Raw genomic sequence first — 11,798 nt, forward strand, 5'->3', positions numbered from 1 at the left:
CACAGAATCCCAAGCAGGCTCCAGGTTCTGAGCTGCCAGCACAGAGCCCGATGCGGGGCTCGAACCCATAAACCATGAGATCACGACCTGAGCGGAAGTTGGACGCTTAACCGACTGAGCCACCCAGGCGCCCCCTCATTTTTTTAAATGTGTAAGTATAATACTTTGTGAAATGTCAATGAGTAAGACATTTTTAAATGTTGTATTTAAAAACATCATGATGATTGACTGGTGAATCTGGGTCAAGGCTCTATTCCTTCTCTGCTGCCCTGAGCCCATCCAAGCTCTTTCTAAGAGCATCTTTCTGGGCACGTTGCCTCATCTGGAACATGAAGGGGTTAGATTAGCTCTCTCAGGGTCTCCGTGCAGCTCTAATATTTCAGGATTCTTTCTTCCATTCATTCATTCAGCTGGTTTTGAGGGCCTAGAACGTTACAGGTGCAGGGAGCTACGCGTACCAGTGACCAGCCTCAGGGACCTTACAGCGCGCTGTGGTTAAGTGCTGTGACGCAGGGGTGTGCCTGGTTGTATTAGGACAGGGTAGATCAGCACGTCTGAAAGCAGGGGTGGGGAGGAGAGTCTGGGGGAGCTGAGCAGCATGAGTGGGTACTACTGGGGGTTTACAAGGAGGGGGAGGTCGGAAACAATCATTAAGAGCTGAACAGCGAACACATCCGGTTAGGACTGTGACACCTAGAGGAGTCCAGATCATTAAAAGGTGTTCAGTTGATATTTGTCCAGTGACTTGAAGAAATGTCATGCGGCCAGGGTAATTTTTTAATTTATATTTTGCTTCTCTTTATTTAAAAAATGGGTTTTTTTCCTAAGTTTATTTATTTTGAGAGAGAGAGAGAGAGAGAGAGAGAGAGCGCGAGCATGAGTGGGGAGGGGCAGAGAGAAGAGAGAGAGAGACAGACAGAATCCCAGGTAGACTTCGCAGCTGTCAGCGCAGAGCCTGACACGGGGCTCGAACTCGCACACCGTGAGGTTATGACCTGAGCTGAAACCTAGAGTCAGACACTTCACCAACTGAGCCACCCAGGCGCCCCTTGCTTCTCTGTAGAATGCCCTCAAGGGCGCCTGGGTGGCTCAGTCGGTGAAGCGTCTGACTTCGGCTCAGGTCATGATCTCGCGGTCCGTGAGTTCGAGCCCCGCGTCGGGCTCTGGGCTGACGGCTCGGAGCCCGGAGCCTGCTTCGGATTCTGTGTCTCCCTCTCTCTCTGACCCTCCCCCGCTCATGCTCTGTCTCTCCCTGTCTCAAAAATAAATAAACGTTAAAAAAAAAATTAAAAAAAAAACCAAACCAGCTTTCTAGAATGCCCTTAGAAGAACCCACTCCTTAAGATCTGCATCATTCAGCAGACATCCACACTCAGATATGTAATCTCCGATCCACATCTTTGAGCTAACCCTCAGCCAACTTCATGGAGCCACACGGGTAAAGAGAAGCCACCAGCTATACCACAGGTAGGCACTGTGCTCAGGGGCGAGTGACAGTCACCAATGTACCACAGAAACCCAGGAGGTATATACGGGTGTCTAAGCACCTGTGAAATGCAATATTTCAATCAGCATCGTGGAAGCAAGCTAAGACACTGGGAAGAACTCAAAACAACTGCTAATGGGGGGTGGGGAGGGGGGCGCCTTTTTCAAGACTGAATCCTTTGGTTTCTCAAATGTTCGCGAATTACAGGGTCAATACAGAGTAAATTAACAAAGTCACCATGGAGGAACAAATCAAACAAACAAACAAAACAAAACAAAAGGAGAGAGGGAGAGAGAAAAGCCAGGAAGCGAAACCTGCCTTCCAGCTACATGGAAAAACACTCTAGTGCCCCGAGTAAATAAATAATAAAAGGATATGGAAACAATACACCCTGAAAACTCTCGTCCCTCCTCTGTTCTCCTGGCCAGAAGCAGTGCCGACAGGTTGGTGCTGCCTGAGCTACAAACCCAGCTAGCATTTATTTAGCTAAATAACACTCGAGGACTCTTTAAAGAGTCAGGTAGGGCATTTCAAAGCCCCGAAGCCTGTCAGTTAGTGTATCCCATTATTGGACGCCAAGCTCCAGTATTAACTCCGGAGACAAAGTACCTTGGCCCCCGGGTCAGATCAATGCTAGAAATAAAGGGGGCTCAGATCACACCATTTTCCTTTCTCGCCGGTAAGAAGGCTCCTGAGAACATGTACCCACAAAGAAAAAGACTGAAACAACGCACAGTGACTGTCAGTTCTCACCACACCTAGCCCTGTTTTTAGAAAACATCTTAATTCATATAGGTTCTGGTTCCCGATGATAGCCTCGACCTTGCCTGCTCACATACTTTCATATTACTTCTTCGACACACGCTGTGCCACCAGCACAAACAAGCCGTGCAACCAGTAGGTGTGGAACAGCACACGGATAAAAACAAAGCAAAACACAAAGGAAATGAAGGTGGAAATGAAAATCCAGCATCACAGAATTTTAGAGCTAGAGGAGGCTTTGGGGAGTAAGAAACAGGTGAAGGACCTGCACTAGGGCAGATAACTGGTAGCAAAGAAAGATCTAGAAGGGTCTAGAAAAGTCTAGAAAGGTAAAAATGTTGACTAGCTGTCACTTCTGCAGGAGGCCTGGAAACAATTCTCTTCTTAAAGGCAATATTGCCCCTTCTCACTATAGGACCTCATGAAGTGGTTTGTCAGGGCTGCTGAGAAAACTGAAAGCAATGACCAGCCTAGGGCAGTGGGCTGGCCCCCATGGTGTCTGTCACACCCACCTCCCTATGGAGAGCAGCCTAAGAAAGGAGTTGATATTTAGGGATCAAGCCACTTTCGGGGGGGGGGGGTGTCCATTTTTCATAGAACCTGTCCTGGGATTTGATAGTATTTGGTTTAACATGATTTCACTCCCTTTCATTCTTCTATGGAAGCAGAGATGTTCCGTACTATCCCATCTTACACATGAGAAAGCCAAAGGTTTGCTTTCTTTTTCAAAGACTCCGTGCTGCCAACTACTTGGGGACAAGGGCTGCCTTTATGTGGTCAGAGCAACATCCTCCATGTAGCAAAACGTTACCAACAAAGGCTGATTTCCACTCTCAGGCAAGGGGTGGGTGAGCCCCAACAGAAGCGGAACACCTAATTTCTACCTCGCGGCACCAATCTGCAGACTGAGACTCCTCGAAGATCAGTAGGGCTCCTATAAAAATGCGGAGGGGGGCGCCTGGGGGGCTCAGTCGGTTAAGCATCTGACTCGATTCCGGCTCGGGTCACGATCTCACCATTCACAGGACCGAGCCCCGCGTCGGGCTGTGCGCGGACAGCGCGGAACCTGCTTGGCATTCCCTCTCTGCCTCTCTTTCTCTCAACATAAATTAAACAATTTTTTTTCAACGTGTTAAAACAAAGCGGTGACATGTCACAGCACCGTTGCGCTGCAAAGACAAAACAGCAACGTCGACAGGCCCTGAGGATCTGAAACCCTCGGTGGGGGTGGTGAGATCCAGCGGGGGGGCTGGCTCTGGGTCTGTGTCCTAGTCAAGACCTGGCCGTCATGGGCCATTTTCCTCATCTACTCCATCTGTATTCTTTTTCTTGTCTTCCTTTTTTTTTTTTTTTAGAGACAGAGAGAGAGAGAACATGCAAGCTGGGAAGTAGAGCGGGGGGTGGGGGAGAGAGAGAGAGAGAGAGAGAGAGAGAGAGAGAGAGAGAACCTTAAGCAGACTCCACACTCGGCACAGAGCCACACATGGGGCTTGATCCCACGACACTGGGATATGACCTGAGCCGAAATCAAGAAGTCGTTCTCTCAACTAACTGACTGAGCCACCCAGGCGGCCCTGCATTCTTTTTCAATTAAATGAGACCATCTGGTAAGCAACATGTTTTCAGTTTCACCCAAACTAGGGATTATTATTATTTTGAAACACCCAAATAAACAAATTATGGCAAATCTCTATGACGTAACACTACAGTGGAAGAGTTAATGGCGAGAGCCAAAGTGTAAGATGTGAATGGGGCGCCTGGGTGGCTTCGAGTTCGAGTCCTGCATCAGACTCCGTGCCGACAGCTCGAAGCCTGGAGCCTGCTTCGGATTCTGTGTCTGCCTCTCCCCTGCTTAGAATCTGTCTGTCTGTCTCTCTCAAAAATAAACATTAAGAAAATTAAAAAAAAAAAACAACAAAGTTTAAGATATGAAGAGAAGAGCAAGTTACAACCACATATAACATGATGTCACTGTTACTAATATATGCATGCATAAATAACGCGGGTAGAAAAAAACTGCAAATACGATATAACATCACAGTGGTTTTCTCTGAATGGCATAACTCCTGGTGATCTGTATTTTTGTTTTCACGCTTTTCTGTGATCCATATATATTTTCTAATGCTTATGTACCGGGTGTGTAGCAATTAAAAAATAAATAAATAAATGCCTTGAAGACTTTAAAATATCTTCATGTACTTTTGGTGCGAGTGTGGATAGGGAACAATTCCTTGGAGAAGGGATGTGGGCATATGTGTACAACGTTGCATGCAAATACTCTTCGACCCGGCATTTCAACTTGTGATGACCCGCTCCCACAGGTGCGCAAAGAAGTAGACAAAAGGACCATCAAGACAGCATTGGTTGTAACAGCAAAAGTCCAGAAGACTCAAATGTCCATCGATAGGGAAATACAAGTAAATTAGGGCACGTCTATTCATGCTAATACAGCCAGTAGAAAAACCCAGCTGCGGACTGACATGAAACTATCTCTAAGTGGGGCGCCTGGGTGGCTTAGTCGGTTAAACGTCCGACTTCGGCTCAGGTCGTGATCTCGCAGTTGGTAGGTTTGAGCCCCGCATCGGGCTCTGTGCTAATGGCTCAGAGTCTGGAGCCTGCTTCGTTCGGATTCTGTGTCTCCCTCTCTCTCTGCCCCTCCCCAGCTCACACTGTGTCTCTCTCTCTCTCTCTCTCTCTCTCAAAAATAAAGAAACATTAAAAAAAAACCAAAACACCTCTATCTCTAAGATACGTGATTAAGTGAGAAAAGCAAGGTGCAGGATATATGCTATCATTTGTGTAAAACTGTTTTTGGTATTTGCACATGTACAGGCTGTCTCCAGAAGGTGCTCCTAAAGATTGTCATAATGTTGCCTCAAAAGAAGGAAATGAGGGAAACAGGAAAGAGGAAACCAGATGAGAGGAAAGTTTAATGTAATTGGATAGCCTTCCTTCTGTACTTTGAATCTTTGACTTTGAGCAAATATTACCACAAAAACAAAACCAAACAAAAAACTTGAAAATGTAAAAGCCTCAGGGGAAACCGCATCAATTATTTTTCTAAAGGTTTCAGCACCTTATGCCATAAGCCTCTTCATTTTGAAGGCAGCCCCCCAGTATTGCTGCCTCCAGGAAAAAAAAAAAAAAACACAACTATTCAAGGGACCCCAAGTGTTGCTGTTGACCGGGGGCCCTCATGCAGAGTCACGCTGGCTCTTTTTTTATAATTTTTTTTAAGTTTATTTTTATTTGCAAGAGAGAAAGAGAGCCAGTGGGGGAGGGGCAGAGAGAACGGGAGACAGAATCCCAAGCAGACCCCGAACTGCCCGCACAGAGCCCCCTGCGGGCCTCGAACTCACAAACCATGAGATCATGACCTGAGCCGAAATCAAGAGTCTGACGCTTAACTGACTGAGCCACCCAGGCATCTCCACACTGGTTCTTGATGTGACCTCTAGGATCGGGTTTGGACAAGCATGGGTTCAGGCAAAGCAAGAGCGCTGTGTCCTTTGACAACACCATCAAATTCTCACTTGTATGCAGTAAATAAGAAATTGTTTACCTTTCAGCAAAGGTATCGAGTTTCCCCAGCTCATCAGAGAGGCCAACAAGGGAATCCAAGGTCCCCACCTAGAAAGGTTGCAAAGACGTTAGCGGCTCGCGCTTTATGGCAGGGAAGGTGTAGGTCACTTTCAACAACAGTGCAGGGACTTCTGTGACTTCCGTCTTGCCTTAGTTATTCTGGGTCAACGGCCAAACTGGAAATTGGGAAGAGCTCTTAAGAGAATCAGCGGATTGGGGATATTTTCTCATTTTTAAAGTTTAGCTGTTATTATTATTACTGCCAACAGGATGAACTGTTACATTTCTGCCACAGGAAGGAGCAACTTCTGTATCATTGTGGGACCCCAGCTCATTATCTTCTTAAAGTGGCAGTCTGCTGGTCACATGATCAATCCCCATCGCTGAGGAGGAAATGTACCAGAAAGCAAGTTAAAGAAGTTACCTTTTTTTTTTTTTTTTTTAGTTTTTATTTATTTATTTTTTAAGAGAGAGAGAAAGAATGCACACGTGTGAGCAGGGGAGGGGCGGAGAGAGCGAGAGAATCCCAAGCAGGCTCTGTGCTGTCAGCGCAGAGCCCAACACGGGCCTCGATCTCATGACCCTGAGATCATGACCTGAGCTGAAATCAAGCATCGGATGCTTAACTGACTGAGCCACCCAGGTGCCCCAAGAAGTCACCATTTCTAAACGCTTTTCTTCTCCAAGATGTCCAACCAATCCCTGTCTCTGTTCTGCTTTGCTGTTATTAACAATGATCTTGGGGGGGGGGAGGGGGGGCAAGCTTCCTCCCCTCCCCCCGCCTCATCATTCCTGCAAGTCTTTCTCCTTTCAGATTACTTATAACGATCTATTTCTTAATGTGAAAATTATCACACAGCCCAAAACTGTATTTAAAGGTCTCTTCCCGGAATCAGAAGGAGAGACTCTGTGTTCAGATTAGCAATCCCCAATCGGACATTAAAAAGCAATTAAGATTAACACTGCGTGTCAAGTATACTTTAATATAAAAAAAATACTTTAAGAAATACCTTAAGAAAGGCAGTTAGGAAATGATGAAGCACAGCTATCTCTAATAAGTGCAGTTTGCTTCTCTTTCAAGCGACCTGATGTTAAGCAATATTTGGCAGAGGTCCTGCCTCTTATCTTTGTTCCCTCCAGTCTAACACATTGCCTTACAAAGAGTAAGCGGGCGAGTGGATGCTGAATTCCCCGACCTTCCCAGCGCCGGTCGCCAGGCAAACAGTGGCAGCAACGTACAGATTCAGAAATCAGTGCTGCCACTGACCAGATGTATCACCCTCGTCTCCTTTCCCCGCCCTTCCTGATCTATAACGTGGGCCTTGTGAACATTCCAGATGGTGTGTTCAAAGTGCCTGGCCCCCAGCATACCGCTCGATAAACACTAGCAAATAGGGTCGCATCACCAATGATGCTGACGGTGCAGCCCTTTTGGTAGACTGGCCGACTGAGGCTTGAAAAAGAGAATAGGGCAGTTTTCTAGAACGGCTACCGCTGGGCAGTTAGGGCCATCCCTCCAGCACCCACAGTGCATCTGCATAGCTGTCATTGAAAAATGCCTCAAGCCTCTTCTCTCTGGAAGCTTACAATCTTAGGAAGGACTGCGACAAGGCTACTCTTTGGAAGTAAAAAGACTGCACACCTCGTTCCTCTCTCACATTTGTTAGATTCCAACTTTGTTCTCCACAGCAAGAACCCTTAGACTTCCCTGCCTCGTGTCTTTCTGCCATCGGCCCGGTTGCCGTTAAGTTCCCTTCCTGCCTCTCCATCAGATTCCATCTGAATCTCCCACCCTGCTTCCAGTTCAAGAGCACAATCAAGACCGAAGCTCTCCACGCCTGTACATTTCCACTGTATCGTGGGGCTTCTTGGATGTCGAAGACAAAACAGGAAGAATCCTAGAACAACAACTCACAAGAGCCTCGGTGTGGAAAACCCTCTCCCCATTTTTCTTTTTTTTGAAGACACTGCTACCCACACCCTTCTCTCCCTGTTCATTCTGTCCTGTGTTTTTGGGTCCATAGGAACCACAACTAACTCTGGGCTGTGGCACGAAGTCCCATCCAGACCACTGACTTCCTTGTGCATCGTCCCCCCCCCCCCCCCCCCAGGCTTATCCTCAACGTTGCTGCCTTTGACCTGTTATTTTCTCCTTGGCTTCCCAGGAGACACCCACCCACCCCACACCATCATGTCCTTCCTCTTTCCCCAGGAACTTTACCTTGAAGTCCGGAATCGAGAATTTGGTGTTATAAGACAGGTTGGACTTGGAGGTTACCGTGTTCATCCTCTCCAGGGCTTGTAAGTTTTCCTTATCGCCGGGGGCAGAAATTAACCAAAACTCCGACATGGCTTCCAGACTTCTTTTATCCAGTTACTGACCAGAACCACAGCAACACGCACAAACAGAAACAGGAGGAGAGAAGTGTCAAATATCTCTACTCCTTCACCACTTCCCTTCCCTCAGAATTAATCCTCTCCAGGAGGTGTTGCCTTTACTATATCCCATTCTTCGTCCCCCACGACCTTCCAATTCAGATTCTCTAGTTCCAAGGACACCCATGTGCTGATCTGCAGTGCTCTTATCTTTGCTTGAAAAGACCGCAAAGTCTTCCGTTGGAAAGCCCTCAGGTCTCCACAAAGACTCCCAAACCATCCCTAGGGTGGTTCTGACTGGTTTTAAGGGTTGGGGGGAGGGATGGGGACAGCAAGATTCCCGGTCCTTTTACTCCCCTCTCTCCTGACATCAGAATACAAACGGGGGTGAGGGGGGTGGACAGCCAGCCAGGCTGGGGCCTTCTGAAATAGTTCCCTCCTTTCCACATTGTACTTTCTGGGATGAAGCGAAGGCAGGAATGAGACAAGGTGGCGTTTTCACATCAGGAGCTTGGGCAAACCCCAGATCGTTTACTGACCTGCCTTCAGAATGGTGCTAGCCTTAAAAGTAAGACTTCAGAAGAGCTCCCCTCGTTCCCAAATAAGCAAAAAAAGCCGGGGGGGGGGGGGGGGGTGGGGACGACTAAAGTCGTCTTCCACCAGCCCAGGTGTGCACTCTGCAGAGGCGGGCATCGTGCTGGGCCTGGCAGTTTCTGTCCAGCGCCTGCCGCTTGCAAAGTCGATTCGTTCTGCTCATTCAAACGTGCACACGCCCACACCTCTGTCCCCTCGGCCCGTGCCTCCCTTCCCATCGCCTCGCGAAGCGTCTCCGGAAGGCTAGGGAGAAACAGGCGACAGCCAGCCAGAGCCCCGGCCTGCAAGTTTTTCCTTTTGACCCTCGTCTCACTCCACTCCAAGGTACCCTCGGTCCCTCCTAACTCCGGGCACAACGGACGCAGTTCCTCTCGGTCTTGACCGCCGATGGCCTGGGGACAAACGGGCCCGGCGCAGAAGCTGGGGAGATGCCACCTGCCCGGCCCCGGGGAGGGCGCCGCGGAGGCGCTGGTTCTCTGGCTCCCACCGGGAAAGCGCGGCCCGGGACGGCGGACCCGCGTGCGCGGGGCGGCCCGCCCCGGTCCCCCGGGTCTCGGCGCCGCCTCTCCCGCCGCCGCCCCGCGTCCCCGACCCGCCGCGCGTCCTTACCGGGAGCCGGCGGCCGCGCGGGCGTGCTGCGGGCGGGCACGGGGTCGGAGCGCACGGCCGGCTCCCGGGAGGCAGCGGCTTCTGCGCGGCGCCCCGCCCCGAGCTTTTATCCGGAGCGGGAGGCGGCCCCCGCCCGCCCCTCGGGCATTTGCATACCCGGCCGCCCGCCTCCCGCGGGGGCCCGGCTGCGGCCCGCGCGCGTCCCGGGCCGCCCGGGCCCTGGGTCGCCCCCCGCCCCCCACCCCGCCCGGGTGGGTCGGGGCGGGACCCGGGGGGAGCCTCGGGCGGGGTCTGCAGTCCACAACGTAGCGGAGCGCGCGGGACGTGCCGGACCGAGCGAAGCAGGGGGTGCGAAGTACTCGGGACTCCCGCCCCCACCCGGCGATGACCGAGCACGGGGGCTCGGGAATCCCGCGGCGAAGAGGCCTGATCTGTGGGAAGAAACGCCACAGGTCCACGTGTGTTCTGGAACACACCTGGACAGAGGCCCAGACCTTCCTGGGCTTGTGGGCGAGAGCTTGCCGCTGGTTGCCAGGGAAACTCCCCACTGCCAGGCGCGCCCACCTCACCTTACCCCCTTCAAAGCTGCCCTGGGTATTGGAGGGGTTTAAAACTCAGAGTCTGAGTACCAGGATGTGGGGTCGTGATCCGTGCTGTTTGAAAAAAGACAAGGAACCCCCCGGAAATTAACGTCTGAATGTTAAACAAAACAAGAAAACCCCGACTTCATTTCCTCTGGAGTAATGGAGGAAACTTTAGTGTAGCCTTCCCTGTGGGCGATGTTTTTGGTGGTTTCTGGGAAAGATAAAAATCTCAGAATGAGTTTTTTTTTTGGGGGGGGAGGGTGTTGAAGAAGGTTTGCTGGCTTCCTGGAGAATGAACTGTGCCTTCCTAGATAAAACTAGGGGGACCATCATCCCATTGCCGAGAATGCTATCGGGTCTTCGGAAGGGAAGGGAAGGTGTAACTCCAGATGCTGGCACGAGAAGCCCCAGATGCGGAACAGAAAGGTGGTTTCTAAGATCACAACAGGCTCGCACTGCAATCCTGTTGTGGGTTTGGAACTGGCAGTTCGGAACTCCCAACACCTGCGCCGTGCATCATCGTTATTGGGACACTCGTGTGCATTAGTCAGTCCTTGCAACATCTTCCCGAGGGTGGACACCTGAAACCAAGGGATGAGGAAACGCCATGGGCACAGGGAGGTTAAATGGTGATTCCAAGCGAAGGAGTGGCCTGGTTGCACATTGAACCTGGGGTCTCCAATCTTGGACTTGACCCCGTGATGCCATTCTTTCCAGCTAGGCAAAACAGAATTGTAGAGCTGGGGGCAAACCCTAAGTACAAAGAAGAGTAAGGTTGCCCCACAAGTTGCATGAATTGCTGGGTGTCGTGTCACTGGCTAATGGCAAAGCTACGCGTGGGACCGCGGGTCCTTTGCCTTGCTCCCAGCAAGCCTGCAGGACGGGGTCGTAACTCTGGGGAAGAAAGCACGTTTTCCATTTCAGATAACATTCAGAGCCACTGACCTGGCTTCTTAGAGACTGGGCAACACATGTAGAGGTGTTCCCAACTTTTGCTTATGGCACCATTCTTTCTGTAAGTATGGTTTCCTCTAACAAGCTTGTTTCATGGAATAAAAGACAAGTCAGACACAAAATAACTCCCGGACGTCTGATAAAGAAAATATTGAGGGCCTCCAGTGTTCCTTGTCTGACTTAAAATCTTCCTACTCAAAATCTAAAATCTTTCTGGTTATTGTACATCTTGCTTGGGCTTCTTGTGAAACATCGGAAGTTGTGATAGTTGATGACTACTGTTCTAGAGATAGCATGACTTTTTTCAACTAACTTTTTTCTGCTTCTCAAGGTGATTCTATCCTGCGTATAGAGGATTTGGAAACCAGAAAAGTATAAAGAAGAAAGTAAAAAATTGCCTATATTTCCATGATCTCAAAATAACCACTGTTAACATTCTCTTTGTTACTTCTTTTTCTTCCTTTTTTTTTTTTTTTCCCTTTTACGTAGTCTTCACTACCTCACAGCATGGAGCCCATCGTGGGGCTTGAACTCACAACCCTGAGCTCCAGACCTGAGCTGAGATCAAGAGTTGGACGCTTAACTGACCGAGCCACTCAAGCACCCCCCTCTTTGTTATTTTTTAATGCATATTCGTAAATACAGGCATAGACTTTTTGGCATGACTGAGATTACATATTCTACATGAGGGTCGGCATCCTTCTGTTGATTGTTTTTTAAAGATCGAGAAATTATCAAACCTATCTTATCAGCGAAGGATAATCCAATGTCATCAGCAATTTACTACAGCTCAGAATTTGAGTCAGATGCATTGGATTTCAAAGGTAAATAGAAATCTGGTTGGACAACTT

At 49.4% G+C, this 11,798-nt stretch overlaps 1 protein-coding gene across 7 annotated transcripts in view; it reads right to left on the bottom strand.

The window, feature by feature from the left end:
• ATP6V1C2 (ATPase H+ transporting V1 subunit C2) overlaps nucleotides 1-9,483 on the bottom strand; it is a 52,571-nt gene extending 43,088 nt beyond the window's left edge. For all 7 annotated transcript variants that reach the window (XM_042933681.1, XM_042933679.1, XM_042933675.1 and 4 more), the window contains exons 1-3: nucleotides 9,410-9,483; nucleotides 8,052-8,207; nucleotides 5,811-5,878 (exon numbers count right to left, since the gene is read on the bottom strand). In XM_042933681.1, the coding sequence (XP_042789615.1) occupies nucleotides 5,811-5,878; nucleotides 8,052-8,180 (197 nt within the window). In that variant the 5' untranslated portion in view covers nucleotides 8,181-8,207; nucleotides 9,410-9,483. The remainder of the gene's footprint in view (nucleotides 1-5,810; nucleotides 5,879-8,051; nucleotides 8,208-9,409) is intronic.
• Between the last annotated feature and the right edge of the window lie 2,315 nt (nucleotides 9,484-11,798).

This window comes from Panthera leo, chromosome A3 (genome assembly GCF_018350215.1).
Source record: "Panthera leo isolate Ple1 chromosome A3, P.leo_Ple1_pat1.1, whole genome shotgun sequence".
NCBI classification, from domain to species: Eukaryota; Metazoa; Chordata; class Mammalia; order Carnivora; family Felidae; genus Panthera; species Panthera leo.